The 25,285-nt window shown below is 43.4% G+C and overlaps 1 protein-coding gene across 1 annotated transcript; it reads right to left on the bottom strand.

The window, feature by feature from the left end:
• Positions 1–861: 861 nt before the first annotated feature.
• Positions 862–22,661, bottom strand: HACD1 (3-hydroxyacyl-CoA dehydratase 1). Its single transcript, XM_066627879.1, has 7 exons — positions 22,485–22,661; positions 18,351–18,468; positions 14,749–14,767; positions 14,579–14,667; positions 6,669–6,790; positions 2,660–2,838; positions 862–1,319 (listed from the first exon to the last, which is right to left on the bottom strand). The coding sequence occupies exons 1-7, from the start codon at positions 22,616–22,618 to the stop codon at positions 1,237–1,239; spliced, it is 744 nt and encodes a 247-aa protein (XP_066483976.1). The 5' UTR covers positions 22,619–22,661; the 3' UTR covers positions 862–1,236.
• Between the last annotated feature and the right edge of the window lie 2,624 nt (positions 22,662–25,285).

Raw genomic sequence — 25,285 nt, 5'->3', positions numbered from 1 at the left:
ACACTCACTTTCCAAAAGTCACTTGCCATGTAGTAGGATGCTTTTAAAAAAATACAGATCCAAAGACCTTTTGGGCAGACACAACATGTGATGTCCTGTGGTGATTTGAAATCCTGTCTTATGAAGTTTTTCTTGTAGCTGGCAGGGTTGAGATAAACAGGCCTTCCATGATGAAACAAACCAAAATTTCATTTACCTCAGATTGCAGAAGTTTCTGTATACTGTTCTACACCTTTACATACAAAACTACACCTACACTTTAAAAATAAAATTGAACAAAACCTCAGGCTATACAATAATTTTCTCAATAGCTGAAATTTTACCTTTAAAATGTTATTCTATGATCATAATATGTTTGGATATGGAAGATATTACTTTTTTAAAAAATAGGCAACTGCTTCCAGAGAGCTTTTTAAAATTGGGACTGTACATAAAATGGAGCCCAGTTCTACCTTCGGTTTTTAAAATGAACACCGCAGTTTCTAGAAGATGATGACCTTTAAAATTCTGTGCAATCTCTGACATGATCCCAATTAATTATCTCTCAAGCTTAGAATTTATGAAGTGTATAGACCCACAACCATTCAACAGCTGAACATTTTAGTCACAAGATGGTAACATACAAAATAATCACTGTTCAAACGTTTCAAGATCTGTAATTATCTGGATTTGGACGGGATGCAAAATGTTGTGTGATGTCCTACTTGCACACGGAGGCTTTACACCTTCTTTTTGAAGTGGCAGCCCATGAAAGTCACTTTCCCACTCAGTGTGCCTACTCAGAAGGGTAGATTGCCAAAAGTTAAAACTAGCAACCCCCAACCATGAGCAGAAGTGCTTTCACCTGCAGACAGACCTCTCAGCCACAATTTAACCAGATATGCTATGGCAAATTTATGAGATCTAATTTTCTGGGTGAAGACTTTCCACTATAACTGAAGGATTGCCAAAAGCATCTTCAATAGCCCATAGGACTGCAATATGTTTCAATTCACATCTATCAAAACATGGGGGGGGGGGGAATCATTTGTCTAAAAGCAGAGGAGGAAACTTCCACAAAGATGAATGCAAAGTTGGAAAGTGAGGTCTGAAAACATTTACTGTCACACAATAACATGATCTAGAGTGGTTTTGTGCACAGCCTATTCTTGTTCCAGGATTTCAAACTTGGACTCGTGCAACATGTTACGGTTTTGGTTTGTTACTCCGAAAAAAGCACCTGATTTCAGGGTTGTATTAATCGTCCTTTTCTACAATCACTTCACCATGAAGCACTTTCCTTCGTTGGCGCAACATGTGAAAGTACAGCTGTGGAAACACTGTTAAGAAAGAAATGAAAGAGAGTACCATGTCAAATATACAAGAGAGGCATGACAGTGTAGCATAGAGAACTGGAGGATGACATAAGGAGAAATGATCGCAACCCTCCCTGAAAATTGGAAATTGTTTCAGTTGACTATTCATTACTATTTGACAGGAGTATTCTCTTTGTGAAAAAATGAAAAGTGAGTTAATTAAATGGTTATTTTCTTCTTGTTGTTGGCAACCTTCAGTCTCGAAAGACTATGGTATCGCGCTCTGAATGGTGGTTCTGGGACAGCGTCTAGTGTGACTGAAAAGGCTGATTTGGGAGTGACAATCCCTTCCACACTGGGAGCAAGTGTAGTGTGTCCCTGGTCTGTCTCCCTGGCTATGTTTTCTTCTATGATTAAATAAAATGGGATAATCCAGTCATTCCCAAACTTTTTAGAACCAGGACCCACTTTTTAAAATGACACTCTGTCAGGACCCACCTAGACTTGCCAGACTTTAAAAAAAGGAACTCTATAAAGAAATACTATTTTATTTATTTATTTATTTATTTATTTATTTATAAGTAATAATAACCAGAAAAAGACCCTCAAACATTCATCTTCCTATATTTACACATGCTTGCAAACTGCAGGAGCTGAGCTCTTTGCAGGGTAATTAGCAGCTACAGTGTCCGATTTTTGAACAGCCTCAGGGCTTGAGACAATTAGTTACCTGATCTTTTCATCACCTTTGGGGAACCCACCAAAATCAGGTCCCGACCCACCAAAATCAGGTCCCAACCCACCAGTAGGTCCCGACCCACAGTTTGGGTACCAAAGGATAATCTATTGTAGCCCACACTGAGCTTCTTGGAAGACGGGCAAAAAATATATGATGCTGCCTTACACCAACCGAAATAACTGGTCCACCAAATCCAGCTCCCTCTCCCCCCCAAAATTATAAGAACATAAGAAGAACCCTGCTGGATCAGGCCATAGGCCCTTCTAGTCCAGCTTCCTGTATCTCACAGTAGCCCACCAAATGTCTCAGGGAGACATCTACATCCTGGTGCCCCTGCATCTCGAATTTTGAGGTAACAGAATTGTTAACACCCCCCACACACTGCATACCCATACACTGAGGGGGGTGTCTTAGAGGCCACTGAAAGGTACTTCCAGTTTTCACCAAAAACCTGAAGCGCCTTTAAGAAGAGCCCTTTAAGGCACTATCTAAAGGCATGGTACCCAGGACAGTGTGGCCCCCCCCCCAATTCCACTTGGCTTTGCAATGGCTATTATTATTATTATAATAATCCACACAGTCGAACATAACTCAAACGCTTAAACATGCACCTGTTGATACATACATGGTATGTAGGAGGCCATGACGATGAGAAGGAAGTAGTAATAATCAAAAGAGACGTTGTACTTGTTGGGAAGTCTCACTGAAAACATGCCTGATCTCTTCACATAGGGTAGGGCAGCATAAATAGTTAGAAGCTCACCAACAACTCCCACAGGATATAAGATGATAAAAAAATTGTACCTGGATGGAGGGAGGGAGGGAGGGAGGGAGAGAGAAATAAACAAATAAAATAGCTCCAAAATTATTTATAAACAGCCAGGTTTTCTTCTTAAGTCTTCTTGTGTCAGATAAGAGTCAGGAGTCTTGGACTAGGATTCTCAATGTGCAAGTGAGGCATGAAAAGTTGTCTGGAAAGGTAGAGGTCCATGTGAGTAACACAGCAGATTGAGTACATGTCTGACTTGTTATCCTTCAAAGTTACATGCCTCCCTACTTCTGCCAGAAGGCAGTGATTACCCGGGGACAATAAAGCAACTCTTACTGGGGATGATATTTAAATCCCCCTTAATCTAGTTTTGGGAGAACACTTAAGGCCATATCATACGTAAGAGTGAGCTCTGTCAATTGAGAGCCCAATCCTATGCCTGTCTACTCAGAAGTAAGTCCCATTATAGTCAATGGGGCTTACTCCCAGGAAAGTGTGGATAGGATTGGGCTGTGAGTGGTCTTTTTTTTTCCCCCCAAGTCTTGATCTGGGGAAGCTCAGCTAAGTGTGAGATCACCTAATGATCTGGCTCTAAGTATTTACTGTGAATCTGAAAATGTTATATTGAACAAATATATTTTAAAAACCCCAAACCTTCAACAAAACTTTAGCAATAAGAATTAATGGACTACTACTTTTCAAATTATTTCTTTATATATACTTGCTGATTTCATATGGACACAGACATCCCATTGAACTAACAGCACATGCAGTGTACTCCTGTGGTGTGTTCAATATTTTCTGCATATTGTTATCTCAGCATTCAACTCATATAAGTGATTAATAGCACAATCCTTTGAACATTTACTCAGAAGGAGTCATGCTAAATCAAACAGGACATACTGCCAAGGAGGTATACCCACGATTTCAGTCCAAGTCGCTTAAACTGACTATCTCTTGGGAATTTAGGTATAATGGATGGCATCCAAAGGTTTCTTCCTTTCCTCCAGAGCAGGGGTGCCCAAACCCCAGCCCGGGGGCCATTTGTAGACCTCAAGGATCCCCAATCCAGCCACGGGGAGCCCCCACTCTCCAATGAGCCTCTGGCTCTCCAGAGACTTGCTGGAGAATGTGGAGAGGCCTGATGTGACTGCTCTAAGCATGAGTGCGACTGTTCACCCTCTTGTACAAGCTGTGGTCCAAGGGCTGCTTCACATCTGTGAAGCAACAGTAGTAGTGAAGGAAAGGCCAGCCTTGCTTTGTGCAAGGCATTTTATAGGCCTTGAGCTATTGCAAGACCTTCATTCATTCATATAAATTCCATCTCTAATATATTCATTTATGTAAGTTTATTCAAATTTTAAATGTAAATTTTTTCCCCAGCCCCCAACACAGTGTCAGAGAGATGATGTCGCCCTCCTGCCAAAAACGTTTGGACTTCCTACTCCAGAAGAAAGCAAGAAGAATGAAACATTTAGACGAGGGATGTCAAACTTGTTTTATACAGAGGGCCAAAGGTAGCATTCAAGGTGCCTGCTGAGGGCCAGAAATGACACCATTAAACAGATGACGGCCAGAAAAAGCACTTTGTTCTCACATTAGGATGCAAATTTTCAAGATATGAGAGAGCCCGATTATCAAGTTGGGAGAGTCCAGTTATAAGTTGCTGGCCGGCCAGATAAATTGCTTCCAGGGCCTGGATTCGGTTTGCAGGCCTTACGTTTGACACCCAATTTAGATGCTATCCAATGGAAGTACATGTAACAGATGCACCCATAATGTATTTTGGAGGTATCCTTATGAAATATGCATGTATTTTTTATAGCCCAGGATCCAATTTCTAACAAAGCAGAAAAAAAACACAAAGATGTTAGTCTTGAAAAAACCATCCTATTTGAATATCTACGTATGTATACTTATCACTCTATGCATTGGAAAACTTTTTCAAGAAGGCTAGCAATACCTTGAAGAGTTTTCACACAGGGCAAAGCATGCAAATGCAATCATTCATGAAGAGCTCGTTTCTTGGGTTCAGGCTGGGAAAGGCAAAGAGAGTCCCCTCCCAGAGTCAGAAAGCAATGCACAATGTGCATTCCATGACCAAAACAGGTGAGGTCTAAAATGGCAGTCTTGGAACCTGAAACCCCAAGAACTGATGAGCTTAGAGACAACTGGAAAGGTCTAAATGGAACCCAATAGACCAGGAGCCTGGGTGCAACTTCTCCAACTGGGGAGCAATCAAGCCTTTTGTGTGCTCCTGCAAAGACAGGAAACTTAAGCTGCACACCCAATAAGAAGCTCCAAATGCCTTTGTTTACCCAGAAATGCTTTTGTTTCCTTTATGTAGAGGTGCCCCTGCTCTGGAAGCAGAACTTGGACATCTCTTTCCCCAGCAGAAATGTCCGTGCCAGGGACATGTGGTGGGTGGTGAGGCAATTGAGACAGAGCCTCCCCAACGGAGTCCTTCAAAAAGTGCTGCCACCTTGTGAGGCACCCAAACACCCATAACCCATGGGCTTTTCGAAGGACTCTGGTGGGGAGGCTCTGCCTCAACTGCTTCAGCTCTCTCCATCCACCGCACATCCCTGCTCCATGCTGCACTTTGAGGTTTCCTTCCCAGTAGAAACCTCCTTTAGGTCACTTCTTCATCCCTTGGAGGTGTCCACACTGAGTGTTTCTGGCATTTCTAAACCCTCTGAAAGTGTCCATGTTGATTGTTTTTAAAGCTTCTTTCTCCATAGGAGCCTCCTTAATTTTGGGTCCTCTCTTTCCCCAGTAAGGGAAGCCACTCTGAGTTTTTCTTCATCTTGCTATTTGCCAAGGTGTTCATCCTGCTGTGCATTTTGGTGATCTCTACCCTGTAGAGATTCTCTCCATTTTGGTGGCTGTTTCTGTTCTACTGAAAGCCTCAACATTTCTACTTGACAACACTGTCCTGTGGTCAGGAAGCCACTTGCTGAATCCTCCTGCTCAGGTAGCTGTCCTCAGCCTCAGAGCTACCTTCTTGGTTCTCCCTCCTAAAAGTCTCCTTTCTCAGATATCTATTTCAAAGTGTCCGGCTAGGTTGCCTTCTTCCACTGGCTGACTGGGAAGGAAACTCAGCTTAGCCTCATTCACTCACCTTCTCCAACTAATTCCTGCTGTCCAAACACTGCTATTGCTAAGTATTTCTTCTACTTACAACCATTTAAAATTCTGTAACCGATCTCTTAAGCAAAGTAATGTAAGTAAACATGACTTTGACTTGTTGTCTATATTTCTTTAACAAACTATCTTCTTTTGAAAGCCTTGTAATTACTGATAGCCTCATTCAGATGCACCTTTGTGGTTGTTTGCACCTCTCACATATGTCAACAATTCCAAAACTCTTAGACATTGCTGAATTTGATCTCCCACTCTAAAATTATTCCTAATCCCTCCCCCAGTTTGTTTGTTTGTGTGTGTGTGTGTGTGTGTGTGTGTGTGTGTGTGTGTGTGTGAGAGAGAGAGAGAGAGAGACAGACAGACAGACAGACAGACAGACAGACATGAATGAGCAGTGTTGACAAGGCAAAGATGACCTCTCCCAGCGATTTCGTTGCACTGGGCAAAGACTAATAGGGAACTATCAGTTTCACATGCACTCCACACTTCAGTACTGAAACTTTCCAAATGCTTCCAGCAAGGCTTATTAAAAACACAAGCACACCAAGTATTCAGTAAATCACATTTAAGACGTATCTAATGCTATGCAGAAAAACACCATTTTAAAAGCAAATCACATCATCAGCCACACTCCCGCCTGTTTTGCCTTTGTGCCAATTCAGCATGCATGAACTAAGAATGCACGGAACAATGAGAAACTAAACTGCAAGGCATTCTCCACCTGGCCCATTTTATGAAGTATGGCAAGTGGTTGAGCATATTGAATGTGTAGAAGGAATATCGAGTTATCTCCGTCACAGTCCACACGACCAGAAAAAGAACAACACTCTCTTCATTCTGGATCTGTAAGGGTATAAAGAACCGACGAAGTTGAAACAGACACTCTCAAGACAATACCCCAGAATCAATGTTTTAAGAACTCTTGTGCAGTCAGTGATATTTGACATCTGAAAGATTCAGCAAGGTGACAAATGGCTCACTTGGAATAAATCAACTAGTAAAGGTGCAAACATTCACATACAGGACCACAGCTGACTGAGGGCCCAATCCTATACTTACCGAATGCAGGCACTGGGTGCCATAAGGCACATTTTTGGCACTTGGAAAGTAGGGAGTGCTAGGCTAGTGCTAGTCAGGCACTGGCCCAGCACTGGCAGGGGGAAGACGTGCTGCCACTAGGGGTAACTGAAACCGTTGGGTGGAGGTGCGGCCTCTTGGGATGGGGGAGGGCAGAACAAGGGTAAAACTGGGAGAGGAACTGGAGCAGAAGGGTGTTGGACCGGTAGCACCCTGGATCCTTAACTCCTTATCAGGCTGGAAGGCTTGATATGGAGGTTCTTGCATCTGCGCCAGCAATAGCCAGTGCAGACATGAGGAAACCCCCATCGCTGGGGCTGAGACTTTCCTTGGAAGAAGGAGATGAACTTCTTCCCCCAAGGAGATTCCAGGCGCCTGCTAGATACAGCAGTAGCCGCTTTGGCACCGCTGCTCCAGGAGGCCCTGGGAAACATAGCACTGGGCTGTGACTCTCTTCTATGCTGGCAATTAACTTCTTTATTTTGTCCAATTGTGTTGGGAGCAATTCTTTCTCAGACGTCTACGGATAAAAGACTGGCTGCATTTAAGTCATTGACAAAACTTGTGTTTTTCTACTGGCCAGATCTCGTTTGCATTTTCTCTTGCTCTGCCTCTCTGTCTTCACCCAGAACTTCAATCAGGCCTCACTGCCCTTCTCTCCATTTCATCTTTTAACAAATCCTTGGTGGAGTCTCCTCTCCTACAAACTTAGGTCCCTCTTACATTTGAGCATTTCCCTTTGACCAGCATAACCAAAAGGCAGCTACAGGCTGCAAGGGGAACCCAATACCAGGGATCTGGTTAGAGCAACTTCTCTGAGGAATATTTAGCCAGGAGTAGGGTCAGAGCTCTCAAAGTGTGCAACATGGTACAAGAATCCATAAGCAGCAGACAGGTATGTTCATCTGTAGTGCCTTAAATGTCAAGCAATGCAATCCTATGCAGGTTACTCAGAAGCAGATCTCACTCTGTTCAGTGGGGATTACTCCCAGGAAAGTGTGCATAAGGATTGCACTGTGAGTCTTTAAAAAGCCTCCATAGGTAATGGCTACTTCAAAACATCAGATTCTATCAAAAGCAAGTTAAACAAGCAATAGAAAATTAAATGTTTAACTTGGCAAAGGAGGTGGGCAGGAATCTATTACCTTCTGAGAAAGGGAACTACTAGTCTGTAATTTTCTTTTTGTTAAAATGGGAAGAATTCTGTAACAGAGTTCCACGTCTAAAGACTAACAAAAGCTCCAAGGAGTCTGTGAAATGAAATAAAGCAACACAAACCCTTGTTACATGTGCACAAAAAGCAGACCACAATTGCTTCTGAACAAAACTGCACCACAGAAACAAAATCCAAAGGCAATGTTTGCAGACATGCTGAGCATCTCAAATATCACGAGGTCAAGGAACAATGAGAGATGTTTACCCACTTGTGAAAAATCAGGCCTTGAGACTACACACACAATTTATATTTTACTTTTCAAGTTTAAAAAAAACACAGATTTTTATATATTACTTTCCATTTTTAATACTGTCTACTTAACTTTGATCTGAAATTAATAGGACTTATTTCTGAATAGATGTACATAGGACTGGATCATAAATGTACAAATTTATGCCACAAGATGTAAACACATGATGTTTGTTTTTATATACAGTGAGTTTTATTTTACAGGAGGCCCCCTGTATCTGGAGATCCCGTAACTGCAGATATAGTTATCCGCAGATCTGGTCCACGGGCCCCCCCTGTACATGCCCCCAGCAGGGGCAAGGCCCGGAAGGCTTCCTGGAGGACTGGGGAGGCCTGGAAGGTTTCCCCAGACCTCTCAATGCCTTATAAGGCATTAAAACCATCACTTCCAGTTTTTCAGCGAAACCAGAAGTTGCGTTATTTGAGCTGCCAAGCTCAGTCTGAGCCCAGCAAAGGCCATGTGTGGACAGACGAACGTAGCTTCTACTGAGCTCATAAACCCCTCTGCAAGAGAGCAGAGTCTAGCTCCCCTCATCTCAGGAGGGGAGCCAGGTTCCCCTTATCTCAGGAGGATCCAGGCTGTGCCGAGGGGCGTTCACCCATACCCATGGTTTCAGCTATCCACAGCATTTTCCGGAATGGAATCCCCACAGATAAGGGGCACGCCTATATATATTGACTTCTACTGTCAAATATAAGAACTTTTGGGGCAGTGTGATCAATTGTAAACATCACAAAATCTATCTTGGATAACTACCACTCTGAGCAAAAAATGTTGGTTTCTTTCAGTTCCTGAATGAGGGTCAAAATTCTCAATAAATGATGATTCTAGAAGAATAAGGAATATATTATCTCTTTGTTTTTGTAAGAGCAGTGTTTCTCAAATTGTGGGTCAGGACCCACTAGGTGGATTGCGAGCCAATTTCAGGTGGGTCCCCATTCATTTCAATATTTTATTTTTAATATATTTTACTTGATGCTACCAGGGTATGTGACTGTATTTGAGGAAATGTTTCAGATCTGTACTTTTAACAAGCTACTCTGTATATTCTTTTAACAATGATAGTAAATGGAACTTACTCCTGGGTAAGTGTGGGTAGGACTGCAGCCTTAAAAATTTAAAACTAAATTAAATTAAAATTGGTTAAAAATTTTCCTGCTTTATGATGTCACTTCTGGTCATGACATCATTTCTGGTGGGTCCATGTGCTAAATGTTTGAAAACCACTGTGCTAGAGCCTAAAATTTTACAAAACAAGGTAAAGTATGATGCAGACGCACTATTTTGCGGCACGGTCAAAGCACAGAGCATAACGTCTAGCATTGCTATTGGATAAATGAGAAGTTCAGCTCTGGTCAAAGTAAAAACAGGATTATAGCTCTTGTATAAGAAAGATTGCAAGCCTTAAAAATGAAGGCCAAACTAGGTAAGATGCAGAAGACACACAAGCCGTGTTCCAAAATTTTGTTGTTTATAAGTACTGAAATGCCATTATGGATGATACAGATTTAATTGGAGAAGCTGTAGAAAGAATGAGAAAATGCCTAGCACTTTTCCTTTGGATTATTTTTCCAATCAAAGTTGCCCTCTTGGCTGCTTTTTCACCTGTAGAAGAAAAGATACAGAATCCATGGAAGAAAAAGCCTCCTCTACATTTTATAAGGGACCCATCAGTTCTGATTAACGAACAGAATAATTGCTGGCTTTTATGTTTTCAAAGGGAAAATGGTAGCTTTGGACGCAGGCTCAAATTTGTTTTACACTTTACACTCTCAGCTAATTAGCTTTGCACAGCACCTCCTATATTCCATGTTACTATTGCAAACTACAAGCTTTGGAGCTTCTTCCATTATGCCCAATAATGTGCCTTTCAGTGCAATCTTATGCATGTCTACTCAGCAAGTAAGTCCCACTGAGATCTGTGGTGCTTACTCCCAGGTACTTTGTACAGGTTTGCAGCCTTCATCTCTCATTCTTATTTTGTTTTGTTGGGGTTTTTCGGCTTAACATCCAGCCTGTCAAAGGGTTTTTATGAAAACAAAAGCTTGCAGTTTGTGACTTTTCTGGTGGCCCTGATTGTGCAACTGTAATTTTGATTTTTTTTTACTCTGTGCACATATGGGGTAGATGAGAGCCTATCGGATACAGTCACACTTCATAAATCTCACTCCTAACTTTCCTGATGCTAGTTAGTCTGCCAATGACAGCAGGAATAATATATAATAATAATAATATACAGTATTTATATACCGCCTTTCTTGGTCTTTATTCAAGACTTTATTCAAGGCGGTTTACATAGGCAGGCTTATTAAATCCACGCAGGGATTTTTACAAATTGAAAGAAGGTTCTTTCTTTCAAGAACCACTACATTCAAGGTGTTACACTCCGATCTGGTTTAACATTCTGGCCTCCATCCTCCCACGCTCCAAGCAGATGGAACAGCTCAGCTGCAGCTTGCCAGCTGCTTCAAGGTCACACGGTGCCGGTGGCCTCAAACTGGCGACCTTGTGGATGTTAATCTTCAGGCAAATGGAGGCTCTACCCTCTAGACCAGACCTCCTGCCCAGTTCTTCCAGGAATCCAGTTCTTCCTCCCATACTACCTCTTCAGTATGAATGGAGAACCTAAGTGTTGCACAAGTGATGAAGGTATCTTAGGAAAGGGGCAGTTATTTCTAATGCTGGCGAAATGGGCCTATGGCCTGATCCAGCGAGGCTGTTCTTATGCTCCTATGAGTTTGGGTTCAGTACCATCTTATATTTACTCAGAAGGAAGTCTTGAGTCTAGAAGGACTTACTGTACTCCCACATAAGAAGAAAATCACTGCTGGATCAGGACAATGGCTCATCTACTCCATAAATTTGTCCAAATTTCTTTTAAAGGCACCTATAAGAATAAAAGTCCAAAGGATTGCAGACAATCATATTCAACAGCCAACCCTTTACTGAAAAAATGCTTCTGGTACTGCACTCAAACATGCTAAGACAACATAGAAGACAGCAAGACAAGGACAAGATAAGCCCAAGAGCTCTCACATGCAAGCATGTGAAAAAGACTGTTTAGATAGATGAAGAAATGAGACTGTTTTCATTATACCACATCAGTAGACAGGAATATGCCATCTGCTGGTGAGACAGTTTATTGGCTCCTACCTTTTTTTAATGGTTCAGAACACAAACCAAGGATTTGGGAGCAGGCCAGATCAGAGGGGGAGCAGTTGGCATGGGCCTTTTGATTTTGAGGGGGCCTACTCCAAGAGAGTTAAGGGGCATCCTTTAGCACTAAATATTAAAATTTGAAAGAAGATTAATACAGATTTAAAATAAACAAATATATGCAGATAACAGAACCCAACACTGCTAAATTTAAGTGACAATGCATGGAAAACAAGGGGGTACACAAAAATTTTGACGAGATGTTTGGTGTTGAATATTTGGATGCTTATACTTTTGATGATGTTCATGAGTTGTGAATTGGACAAAGAAAGTGTGTGGGAATTCCCACGCTATTAAGATGTGTTTAATATTTGTTAATGGCTTGTTGAAGTATTTAATAGACAACCCAAGACAACAACATTCTAAATCAGTGGTTCCCAAACTGGTGGATTGCGACCCACCAGCCTGGGAAGCACTGGCCAATGCCCCTTTAAGGGGCACGAGGGGCAAGGGACAGGCAGGGGGGTTTCCTACTTACTTGCAGCCAGGGCTGCAATCCTGGGGGGTCTGGGGGGCTCTCTGCAGGGCTCCCTGTGCTTGCAAGACTGTAAAAAAAAAAGGGGGGGCTCTTCTGGTTTCCCGACACAAACCACGTGTACATGTATATACCCATACGCATTGATTACATAAGTATTTGAAAAGTGCAGCTTGAAATGGGGTCTATATTTCCTATCTAGCCCAGGCCTATACCCAGCTCTACAGGGCCCTGTTTGGGAGCTTAGGCCTAATGTTGGGATTCATTCAGGCCTTACACATCCAGAGCTTTACAATAAAAGTTCACTTGAAACTAAAATAACTTGCTGTTTTATGAGATAAATTATAGGACATATTATGAGGAGTTAAAAAAAACCCCAGAAATATTATAGCACTCTGTACACTAGAAAGTGATACAGCAAAGATTTGACATCATACTGCCAAGTTAATGACTTTTATTAAAATTCTATTGATTTCCAATGGGGAGTAGGTTAAGCACATGCTGATTTTCCCAATGAAGTCAACTGGACTTAAAAAGCTTTAACTTTCCAGGTAGTGGCTGTTATAGCAAGAGTTGGGATTTCACAAGAATTATTGAAGAGGTGCTGCTATTCAAGCCAGTGACGGATTCTGAAAAGACATACTTTGTAAGTACAGGCATCTCCCGGTATCACCAGAAGCAGTTAACGTTTCTTGTTAACATTCCCCAATGTCCCCTCTAGCATGCAGGTTGCTTGCCTGCTTGTCTGTCTATAAGGTTTCAGCTTATAGCATCCTGGAAAAGCAAGTTACCTACTGCTTTGTGTGAATAAACGACGAAGGTGATGGCATGGAGGGGGCATGGAGAACCGGATCAGCAGATACTTGGGGATACCTGTGACTAATTCTTTGCTGATCCCCAATTCCTACAAGCTAGATCAGGGGTATCAAACAGAAGACCCGGTGGCCGGACGCGGCCCACGGAAGCTTTTTATCCGGCCCTCAGGCTCTCAGCTGCTAAGCAGTGCTGAGGTGTTAAAAGGGCAGCCCCTACGAAAATTGGGCTCTCCCATATCTTGAAATATGATAAAGATTTGTGTGTTTTCTCTTCTGTCATTTGAAGTTAATGAATGAGAAAAAAGTGTTAATTTTTGGTTATTAGTTGTTTAATGACATCACTTCCTACCTAATGACATCACTTCTTGTCATCAGCAGGCATCATGAATGCCGTTCGGCCCTCAGTATGAAACAAGTTTGACACCCCTGAGCTAGATGCTTAGGTATGAAATATGACATGCTCACAGCCCAATCCTAACTAACATTCCAGCATTGATACAACTGTAACAGGAAAGGCTACAAAGAAAGACAGATGAGAAACATAGTTAACAGGAAGGATGTGCCTCTCTTTGCAGCCCTTCCTGCTACAGAACGCTAGAGGAGGAAGACGAGAAGCAGTCAGCCAGAACGCTTTAGGAGGGAGACTATCAGCCCAAACCTAACCAACTTTTCAGGGCTGATGGGCTCACCTTTGGGCTGTTCCTGCACAATTAATCTGAAATATTGTATCTTAGTTTCTTTACAACTCCTAGATGAATACCATAGATGCTTGCAATTTATTGCTGGTGAAAATTATTCATTTTTTTCAACATCTTTTTAATCTAACCACTTGCAGGGATCCATTAAATTACCTAAAAGAAACACCTCTTTTCCTCACAATCCTCTGCAAATAGGAGTGCCCTCTAAGATCACAGGAATGCTCATCTATGGCTTGCTAGACTGCATTGTTCTCTCAGGCAGGTTTCTATAGTACAGTATATTAAAGATTAACATTTAAATTGCATGCTCCACTACAAATCCATTTTGTGATAAACCTCTTAATGGCGTTTGCTACTTACAGCCTTTACCTAGAGGGCTTTAATACGTAAGGTAGAAACTTTTATTATAATTACTAGAACAGCCCAGCACTTGTTACAAGTACTTTTTAAGAAAAATGGAATTGAACACAAACTCAAAAAAACACTTGTGCATTTTTTCATATGAATGCAACTTCAAGTTTATTTCCACTTAGCTCATTCACTATGGACTAATTTTAAGCTCTCCCCGAAACAGGAATGGCTGGCAGCTTGGCGAATAGATGGACGAAGCGAAGCGTCAGCCTTTGATCTTGTTTCATAGACAGAGCAAACCAGGCAACAAGCCAGTGCAGCTCAGATATCCATCTCCAATGGCCCTTAAGTCCTCATCACCCACGTGTAAGGCAGGTGCAAAGGAGGAACTTTTAAGTTCTGCCTGCAGAGCTGTGTGCACAGTTACAGTCACTCTCTGCCCTCTTGCATGGCTGGGTGAAGATGGGCCTATGCTGAGTTTTTTAAAAAAAGAACAGGATGCCACAAAAACTGCTTTCTTTTCTGACACTTACCTGCTTTATACTATGTGTAATAAACCACACCATGAAGATTCTGGAACTCACTTGGACCCCAGTCACAAGCACAGAGGTGTGCACTACTCCTTAAAGAGAGAAATAGGTCATCTTTGTCCTACAGGGCAGGATTTTGCTTAGTCAATTAAGAAACTGAAACAAGGACTCACCAACTGCACAATGGAGTACCTGCAAAGTTAAAAAGAAAGATCAAGAGAGGAAAAAAATTAAAAGTTGAGTATTGCAACTGGCTTTATGGTAACATTAAAAAAATGTTGTTGTTGTTTTAACAGTTATCTGTTCAGTTCTGCTGTTCAGTTATCAACCCAGTCCCGTTCTGAGTTTTTGTTCACAGATGTCTTCCACGGACAGCAACAGCCAAAACCAATAATGCCTGGCTGATGTTCAGAGGTACACAAGTACACAAACAAAAACGAATTTTGTTTAACTTTTTACAGAATATCTCTGGTCCACGTTAACATCCACTGTGGGAATTCAAGCTACACAAGGAATACATGAAGAAAAGGATGAGCACAAGAAATGTGTTTACCACCCAGTTTGGGGTGAACATGACAAAGTGAGTTCTACCCCTAGCACTACAATAGGTGCTTCAAAATACTAATAATAATTGCATGCAATGGCACCACAAGGGTTTGCGTCACCTGGTGTGGGAGGCAAGTGCGTCACCCCCATGATGGACCTCTACCAATACAGTGAGCGGGACAGTACCCTGGGAGGTGGGCGTGGTGACATACCATTGCCCCGCTGGGTTTTTTTGCTATAACGTTTGATAGAATAGATGTATTTCAAGGCGGTTTGTTTCACTGCATTCTGCACGCAATTCCACATTGAATGGTATATAACATGACAGTATTATTCAAAAAAAAAAAATCAAAATTTTGGCCAGTGGTGTCACCCCCACCCATGTGTGTCACCTGGTACTGCCCACACACACACACCCCCACAACACCACTGATTGCATGCATTGGGGCAGGAAAGGAGAAGCAGCTATCTTTCATTCTTTCCAGCTACAGATCAAAAAGCTTGGAATATAAGTGGCATTACCATTTAACAGACTCTCTTATAATGCGATCCTATGCAGGTTTACTCAGAAGTAAGTCTTTCTGTATTCAGCAAGACTTACTTCCAGGAAAGTGCATAGAGGATCACACTTTTAGCTACCCTGCTAAGAGCAAGGTCTTCCTCAGTTCCATTTAAATAACCGTAGAATTCTCACTAGTTAACTGGGGAATTACGGCCAAATCCTATCCAATTTTCCAGTGCCTGTAAAGCTATGCTAATGGGGCATGCACTGCATATTGTGGTGGGGAGGCAGTCACAGAGGCCTCCTTAAGGTATGGGAACATTTGTTCCTTAACCTCAGGGCTGCATTGCAGCTGCACTGGTGCTGGAAAGTAGGATAGGATTGGGCCCTTAGTTATCGAACTGCCACTAGTTAGCTACTGCCCATTTTGTAGTATTTTTGACTGCAAACCGATTGCTGTTATACATCTGTAGTCAGGCAACCCAACTCCAAGCATGAGCCATTCAGCTCCAAGCATGAGCCATTCAGCTATTTCAAGTGGAACAGTTTACAACTATGGAAAAGATGCAGATAGCTGCTTTGTGTGAATAAATGATGAAGGTGATGGGCCGGGGGGAGGCATGGAGATAGCCACTGCGATGCTGGCATTTAAACCAAAAATAATGTTGCATCGTCTTGGCCCTAAACTATCTCACAAAGCAGTTGCAAGAAGAGAATGGGAGGAGGGAACAATGTATGCTGCCCTGAGCAACTTGGAAGAAAAGCAGAATAAAAGTGTAATAAATAAAATAGTATAATCATCATAATCACAGGTATATCAAATCAATAACCTGTAATGTACTGGGAACTTTTTGCAGCTTACAAAATGCAATTATTTTGCAAACCTCATCTGTAAGTTAGATTAAAAACCTCCTGTAGTGTGTGCAGTTTGCCACTCTGCAAATGGCATTTCTAAGTGAAGAAGTGTGAGTTCTAATAACATTATACAGACTACAAATACACTGCTTCAAATAGTGGTACAATGATATAAACACTGTACGTGGGAACTACCAATGGATGACTGTTGGGCCAACTATATGACTACTTAGTTTCCTGACAAAATTTCCTACTTAGTTTCCTACATTTCTGACTTCATTTCCTCCATTATATGCAGGAAGAATAAGGACTTCAGAAGAGCTGGTGCAAGCATAAAATTGAAAGGCTGCAAACTTTGGGATATACATTGCCTACTTCCATCGTGACCAATGTGGTTTGCTTTCTCTCTCTTCCTCCAGCCTAGGGAATACTCACCTGGGAATAACCAAGGGACTGGACCCACTCACATAGTTCTTTCAGTCACACCTTCTGGTGTGAATCAGATCACACTAAGAGATCACACTTGGAAGAAACCACTCCAATACAACTGTAGAGGAGCATGGATTTGCCACAAGGGAATGCAGCAATACCTTGACTTTTATTGCTTTGCTCTTTCAGCCATTTTCAGTTATAACCACATTTCAAATTTCATCCATGTGGCTTTCCTCTTTCGACCAATTTCATTCAACTTTCCATGGCATTTCCATGGCGTCAGAACATCTTTTTACGTTTATTTTTTTCATTTTTTTCTGTTTATTTACACTTCATGTGCTTTCACTTATAGTTAGCTATTTTTCTTTTTTGCCGACCAAAATAAATTTGCAAGCTAAGTAAGGCTATGCTTTGACATTCAACCATTATTTAGTTTCATCCATGTTCTGGTCCCTAACCAGATGAAAGTGCAAGATATTGCTGTGCTCAACATTTCTATATTTTATTTCTATTAAACAATTCTATTAAACAATAGAAATAAAAACAGCAGTAATTCAATGGCTGATTGGCTGTGAACTACATTAAACAGAGGATGGGAAGGTTCATAAGGGACAGAAGGATGAGAACAAAGGATAATTTGCAAGCATGCTTATTTTTTTAAAACATTTATATACTACCTTTCTTCTATGTTCAATTTCTTCTAGACAACCTATGTAGTTTGCAGGATGCAGCACGAAGTAAGGCCTTTCCATTTCCAAAAACATGATAAATGCTTAATGATGACTTGGTGTTAAGAATAAATCTATATGGGCTGGCTCATGCTGACTGGCAGCTGCCTACCCAAGTGTCTTAAGAGCCTGAAGGGCCCCTGCCAAATGGCAAGCCCTGAGACACTCATGCTCAAGTGCTGGTTTGTACAAACTTAGCACTTCCCCATGAGCACTGTACACGCGGTCACTACAGTTTACATGGTCTTGATGGCTTTGAAACAACCATAACAGCCATGCGCATCATAGTCATTGCATGTACACAGCCCCCAGGTGGAGGTGCTGAATCATACAAATGGCACCTTGACACAAACACTTCTTGGCTGAGGATTTAGCAGTGGCTTCAAGAACACCAGAAGCAGTCAGTTTACGACGTCAATGGGTTGTAGTCAAAGAAAGCAAATCCTGACTAGACATCAGTGAAATTGATGAGACAGGTTAGTTGTGACTAATTCCAGTGGTGCTTAGTCAGGAGTCACTTCCTTTGAGTACAACCCCATCTGTGCAGACCAGTCTTAGGTCTCCTTCCTTCAGGCTAGAACACCCTTGAAAGAACAGTTGGGAATTTCTATTATCTGGACCATGGACACACTTTTTAAAAAATGTCTGTTCATCCTCAATTATTAAGATCATTTTGCCCAGGCCAAATGGATCACATCACTGAAAAACTTACCTCAAGCAATGCAAACGTCTGGAAAAATTTAAGTGTCTTTTGAATGCTTTTGTATAAACCTTTGTGTGTTCCATTTTCCATATAAAATCGCGCCATGGTAATAGCCAACACCAGCCACCTGAACAGAGAAAGAAAACAATGTTTTTTTTTCTTTAAAAATAAGGACACACACATGGTCCTTCAGTTATTTGATTACTTTCACACACATCTCACACACCAAGTCAGAGTGCCAAAATTAGCATTCACGGCACCTGCTGAGGGCCGGAAATGACACAATTGAACAGAAAGTGACATCATTAAGCAGGTGATGGTCAGAAATAAGCACTTTGTTCTCACGTAGAAACTCAGGAGCTACAAATGACAGAAGAAAAATTTGCAAATCTTGTTCATAATTTCAAGATATGAGAGAGCCCAGTTATAACAGGGCTGAATAAATTGCTTCCAGGGGCTGCATTCAGTCCGCAGGCCTGAAGTTTGACACTCCTGTCCTATGTAATGCCATTAATGTACATGGCACTTTACAGAGAATGAAGAGGACTCTGCCCCAAAGGCTCAGAGTCTAAAAGAGGGACATGCAAAGGAAATTGATGCAGAAAAACAGCTGGGAAGAATATGCAATTTATCACATAGGCTTACTTAGGTTAAGCAAACATATAGTATGAGGAAAGGAAATGGGGCCAAAGACTTCCCCAAAAAGATGGGGTTTGAGGGGGGATTTGAACAGAATGAGAAGTGACAACCTAGGAACATAATGGAATGATAGCATCTGAGAGAGATGGAGCTAGCTGAGTGAAGACTACAGACAGGTAAGTACTGAGATGTGAGTATGGGGAGATAAGTGGGGATGACACCATTGTGAGAATTCATTATTATGATGGTGACATGAGAGGTTTCCTTTCTGCTAGTGATATTATACAACAGGAAGACTGTGATGGCAGATAAACATTAGTATTATTCATCCTTCAAAAAGCATGGCCATTGAAGTTCACCAACAAAAGCTTTCATTTTCAGATAACTATCAAACCAGCTAGATTCTACAGGTAGGTCCCCTTGCAAAATATTTAGAAATTACTGCCAGGCTCAACCAGAAGTTGAATCAGACCATTTCAAAATCCAGAAATCTCAGGCTTCATTATTCATTTTTTAACCTTTACCAAGAGGCCTTGGACCAGCAGTTGTACATAATCCCCATAACCAAGCAATCAAATACGCACGCAACCATAATCCAACACAACCTTTCAATAACATTCAGTAGGATTTAAAAAACTAAGGATTTCATTGCTAATGATTTTTAAACTGTATGCAGCTGAATATTCCCGAATAAAAGCAAGAGGCAAATACCTCTTCCAGAGCTGATGATCCACAACTGATGAATGAAAAAAAGAATGCAGCACAAAATGACACCGCTCTAGACCATACCTCCCTCCTCCCCATCAAATTCTGTAACTCTTGGCCACACAGTTCATCCATAGAGTGACATTCTACACACACTGCTCTCATTCTTGCTCTCCACATATAAAGGGCACTTGTGACAGTACTGTTGCTTGCCAGTTGACACACCAATACAGGCAGATTATCCCTTATTCCAACATCCAAATCCAGGCTATTCTGAAATCCAGACATTTTTGTCCAAGTCTTATTTTCTGTAGTGTAAATACTAAAAGGTCTTGAGCTCATTCCCATGCACAGTGCAGGTACAGACTGTACAGGCAATAATAATAATAATAATAATAATAATAATAATAATAATAATAATAATAATAATAATAATAAACTTTATTTATACCCCGCCCTTCTCCCTAAAGGGACCCAGGGTGGCTTACAACATATTAAAAACAGATAAAAACATAATTTAACAAACAGATAAAAACATATTAAAAACACATTAACAGAAACCATAAAAACAGTAGTCAGATAAAAGTCAGAATAAAAAGAGCATAAAACAGCAGTTCATAGAGGAATCAGGCCTGTAAAAAAAACAACTAAAAGATGTACAAAAGATGTTAAAAAGGCCAAGAAGTCAGAAGGCTTGTTTAAACAGCAGGGTCTTCAGTCTCAAGAGAGGGAGCCATTCTTAAGTCAAGGGGAAGGGAGTTCCATAACGTTGGTGCCACTACTGAGAAGGCCCTGTTTCTTGCCGCCGCCCCACGTACCTCCTTAGGTGGCAGCACTTGTAAAAAGGCCTTCTCTGATGACCTGAGAGGACGAGCCGGATTGTAACGGTTGAAAAATGTCAATCAGGCCAGCAGACTCCCAAATGGGTAACAGTGAAAAGTATTTCTCATTATATTTATGCAATTATTACAAAATCCAGATCCAAAATCCAGACACCTTCCTGTCCCAAGCAGTCTGCATAAGGAATACTCAATCTGCACAGGCAGTGCAATCACACTAAAGCAGTGGTTCCCAAACTGTGGGTTGAGACCCACTGGTGGGTTGAGACCTGATTTTTGGTGGGTCCCCAAAGGGTGATGGAAAGATCAGATAACTAATTGCCTCAAGCCCTGAGGATCTTCAAAAATCAAATACTGTAGCTGCTAATTACCCTGCAAAGAGCTCAGCTCCTGCAGTTTGTGAGCTTGTGTAAATAGAGGGAGATAAATGTGTGAGGATCATTTTTCGGGTTATTATTACTTACAAATAAATATTATTTCTTTTGAGATCTCCTTTTTAAAAAAAGTCTGGCAAACCTAGGTGGTTCCTGACAGAATGTCATTTTAAAAAGTGGGTTCCGGCACTAAAAAGTTTGGGAAACTGCACAAGACATTTCAGAGCAAGCCTCTGAAAATGCCTGCTCTCTTGTTGGGGAAATTCCCCTATTCCTGTATGAGCACAACAGTCTTGCATCATGACTACGGGACACCATTATGTGGATGGGCAATTTGGGACAGTTCACACCTTACAAAAAATGCACTTCTGTGCTGAAAACATCAGTGTAAACCCATGTGTAGACTGAGATAAATGCGTGTATCATTGTCGCTGGGGCCTATGCATGAGACAGTTGAAATCAGATACAACACTATCAACACCAGTAAGAGGCTTAGGTGGATGGGAGGGAGTTTTTGAGCACTGAAAAACCGTCCTACGACTGTTTGTTGTGTCACATTCCTGGTCTTGAGCAGGGTCTGGGCTCCTGCAAGGACCACCAGATACCACCTCAAGCATCACTGGTGGTACCCATACCACTGGTTGAGAAACACTGCCCCAGGTGGAAAGGGCTTTTGCTATGGAAGATGCACAAAATAGGAAGCCGTAGGTGTGTACACACACACACACAGGGGTGCAGGTGAGTCTGGCCATTGTGCTGTCCAGGTTCACATGGGTTGCTGGCCCAAACTTGGGCATGTCTACTCAGAAGCAAGTCCATTAGAGTCAATGGAGCTTACTCCCAGGAAAGTGTGGATAGGAGGGCAGCCTGAGAGCCCAATCCTGTGCCTGTCTACTCAGAAGCAAGTCCATTAGAGTCATCGGGGCTTCTCCCAGGAAAGTGTGGATAGGAGGGCAGCCTGAGAGCCCAATCCTGTGCCTGTCTACTCAGAAGCAAGTCCATTAGAGTCAACGGGGCTTCTCCCAGGAAAGTGTGGATAGGAGGGCAGCCTGAGAGCCCAATCCTGTGCCTGTCTACTCAGAAGTAAGCCCCACTATAAAGGAAACTGACTCCCAGGAAAGTGTGGACAGGATTGCAGTCTCGCCCAGCGGGCAGCAGGTGCTCCAACGGGGGAGGGCTCGTGCAGTAGGCGGTGGGAGGAGCGCCTGGCTGGGACGAGCTCCTGGAAGGAAGCAGCGGCTGAGCGTGCAAGTGCGGTTCTGCCGAGGGAAGCAGTCTGCCGCCCCCCGGGCACCCCCCGCCGGCATTCCGGGCTCGGGCTATACTTAACCTCTGCAGCGGGCTGGAGGGATGACGCGCTCGGCTGGCTGCACCGTATTTGGACATGCAGGCGAGCCGGGCAGGGCTGAGCCCCCGGCTCCGAGCCTCCCCTTCCCCTCTGCGGAGCGGGCTCCCAGCCCCCGGGCCCCCCACGCGCCTGGACGGGGGGAGCATCCCTGCCTCCCCACCCCGGGGGGGGGGCGGGAGTGTGCGGGACTCCGGGGGCTGCCCCTCCCCAGGCGCCCACCCGCGCGCCCCTCACCCACCCGGCGGTCATGGTGATGTTGTAGAAGATGAGCCAGGCGGTGGTCACCGCGCCCCGACGCCGGGGCAGTCGCTTGCCGTTCTCCTTCTCCTCTGGCGCGCCGTTGCCGGCTCCGTCCTCCTCGCTGGACGCCATGCTGCGGCTCCCGGTACAGCCCGGGCGGGCGGGGAGTCGCGTCGGGGCGGAGGAGGGGTCAGGCGCGGGCAGCCAGCTAGCTCCGCTCCCTCCGGCCCGTCTGTCTTCGCCCAGCCCGAGGGCAGCTGCTCCCGGGCAGCTGCTGCCCAGACCCCGCCCCGCCCCCCTTTTCTTCCCCCTCCGGGGCTGGCTCCCGAGAACACCTGCACCCCGATGGATGGCCCCAGCCCACAGGGGTCAGCACCAGCCTACGCCTGTCTACTCAGAAGTAAGTCCCACTGAGTTCAATGGGACTTACTCCCGGGTAAGTGTGTCCCGCTATCGTCAATGGAGCTTACTCCCGGGTAAGTAAGTGGATAGGACTGCAGCCTGAGAGACATTCACAGCCCAATCCTCTCCACACTTTCCTGGAAGTAAACTCCACTGACTCTAATGGGACTTACTTCTGAGTAGACCTGCATAGGATTGGGCTGCCTGCTGGCTAACAGGAGTTAGAGCCCAATCCATGCATGTCTGCTCAGAAGTAAGTCTCACTGAAGTTCAAGGAGACTTACTCCCAATGGGACTTACTCCTTGGTAGGTATGTCCCGCTATAGTCAATGGTGCTTACTCCCAGTTAAGTGGGGCTAGATACTGAGAAACATGGAACTGGCTAAGAGGAGTTAGAGCCCAATCCTTGTGTGTTTGCTCAGAAGTAAGTGTCCATTGAGTTCAATGGGACTTACTCCCAGGTAAGTGTGTCCCACTATAGTCAATGGAGTTTTCTCCCAGTTAATTGTGGATAGTATTGAAGCCTACATGACTTATCCACCCATTCCAGAACTTGAAAACCTCTTAACACACTTTGCAAAAACTATTATGCACATGCCATGGTGATGGAAATGCACGTGTGAACACACATTTCCATGTGTGCGACAGAAACAAGTGTCATAGATAATGCCATAGATAGTGCCATAGATAATGGAACATTCAAGTCCAGGGGCAGCAAACCTTTGAATAACAGCTGCTGCAATCTGATCAGAACAAAAGAAAAGAGCTGTTGCCTTCTTATCCCATCTAGTCTGCAGCCCTAGCCACACTTTCCTGGGTGTAAGCCCCACTGAACATGATAGGACTTACCTCTGAGTAAACATGCCTAGGATTGTGCCCCTAATAGTGCAGTTGCCAAAGTTGCACTGACATACCTGCTGTATCAGCATTACATCAGTCATATTCTAAGCACATTTAGCACAAAAGGGGCAACAAAAACCTGGGCAACTCCATGTGGGTGCAACCCTCCCAGTAACTCCGCCAGCATCCATGGATACCCTGACAGCCCACCAATTAATATTAGGGCAAAAACCGGATGTTGGTCCTAGTCTGACCCAATGTCAGCCTGTGCAAGGAGCTACAGCCCAATCCTATGCATGTCTACTCAAAAGTAAGTCCCATTAGAGTCAATGGGGCTCACTCCCAGGAAAGTGTGGATAGGATTGGGCTGCTTAGTCATCACAACCTATCCAATCCCAACAACAGCAGCCAGGGAAACCCTACCTTGGGGAACCCTGCAGGGAGCAGTGGCAGGGGGCACTTCCAATGAGCAGTCAATGCTGGGATGCCCCCCCCCCAGTCCCCAGGAAAGGGTAACACAGCAACATCCACTGCTGGTAGATCCTAGCATCTAGATTTCAAGTCCCTTTGTGCCACTCACACAAGCACACATTTCCAGGAAACACCTTTTTGACTAAAGCAGCACACATTTCCAGGAAACACCTTTTTGACTAAAGCAGACCAATACCAGGAAGATAGCTCCCTTGGAAGGGGGCTGCTGTGTGAAATAAACATGCACATCTCTCTAAGCAAGGATTTGAGTCCCTGTGGAGGGAATTCAGCAGATGGCAGGAACCCTTTTGCCAGAGGATGGACTGAGGCAGGGCCTCCTAGAGGTATTTTATCAGAGGTACAAATTTGGGAGGGGGCCCTTCCCACAGGGGTGGGGAGGGCTGAAAGATCAGGGGAGGGTGATGAGAGGGTTGGCAGAACAAGGGTGGGGAGGAAGCCAAACAGGGCAGGGAGGAGGGTGGTGGCAGCCAGAAAAGCATATGAAGCCCAGGTCTACTGGGCTTACCACTGTGGAGCCTAGGTCTACCTGCCTTCACAGTGTTGGCAGCTAGATACAGTATTACAGAAAACCAAATGCACTCCTAAGTCTCTCTAAAATGCACTCCTAAGTCTCTCTAAAATGCACTCCTAAGTCTCTCTAAAATCTTTTAAACATAGAAGATTTGGGCAGGAGGTCTGGTCTAGAGGGTAGAGCCTCCATCTGCTTGAAGATAACATCCACAAGTTCGCCAGTTCGAGGCCACCGGCACCGTGCGACCTTGGAGCAGCTGACAAGCTGAAGCCGAGCAATTCCATCTGCTCTGAGCATGGGAGGATGGAGGCCAGAATGTGAAGCCAGATCGGAATGAAACACCTTGAATGTAGTCGTTCTTGAAAGAAAGAACCTTCTTTGAAATTGTAAAAATCCCTATTTAATAGGGATTTAGATAAAAGCCTGCCTATGTAAACCGCCTTGAATAAAGTCTTGAATAAAGACCAAGAAAGGCGGTATATAAATACCTGTTGTTATTATTATTATTATTAGAAAATCATTGCAGAAAATTAGCATCATCCTATTTAGGCTCA

Source organism: Tiliqua scincoides, chromosome 5 (genome assembly GCF_035046505.1).
Source record: "Tiliqua scincoides isolate rTilSci1 chromosome 5, rTilSci1.hap2, whole genome shotgun sequence".
Taxonomy (NCBI): domain Eukaryota; kingdom Metazoa; phylum Chordata; class Lepidosauria; order Squamata; family Scincidae; genus Tiliqua; species Tiliqua scincoides.
The sequence above is the reverse complement of the archived record's forward strand: the minus strand, read 5'-3'. Positions and strand labels throughout refer to the sequence as shown.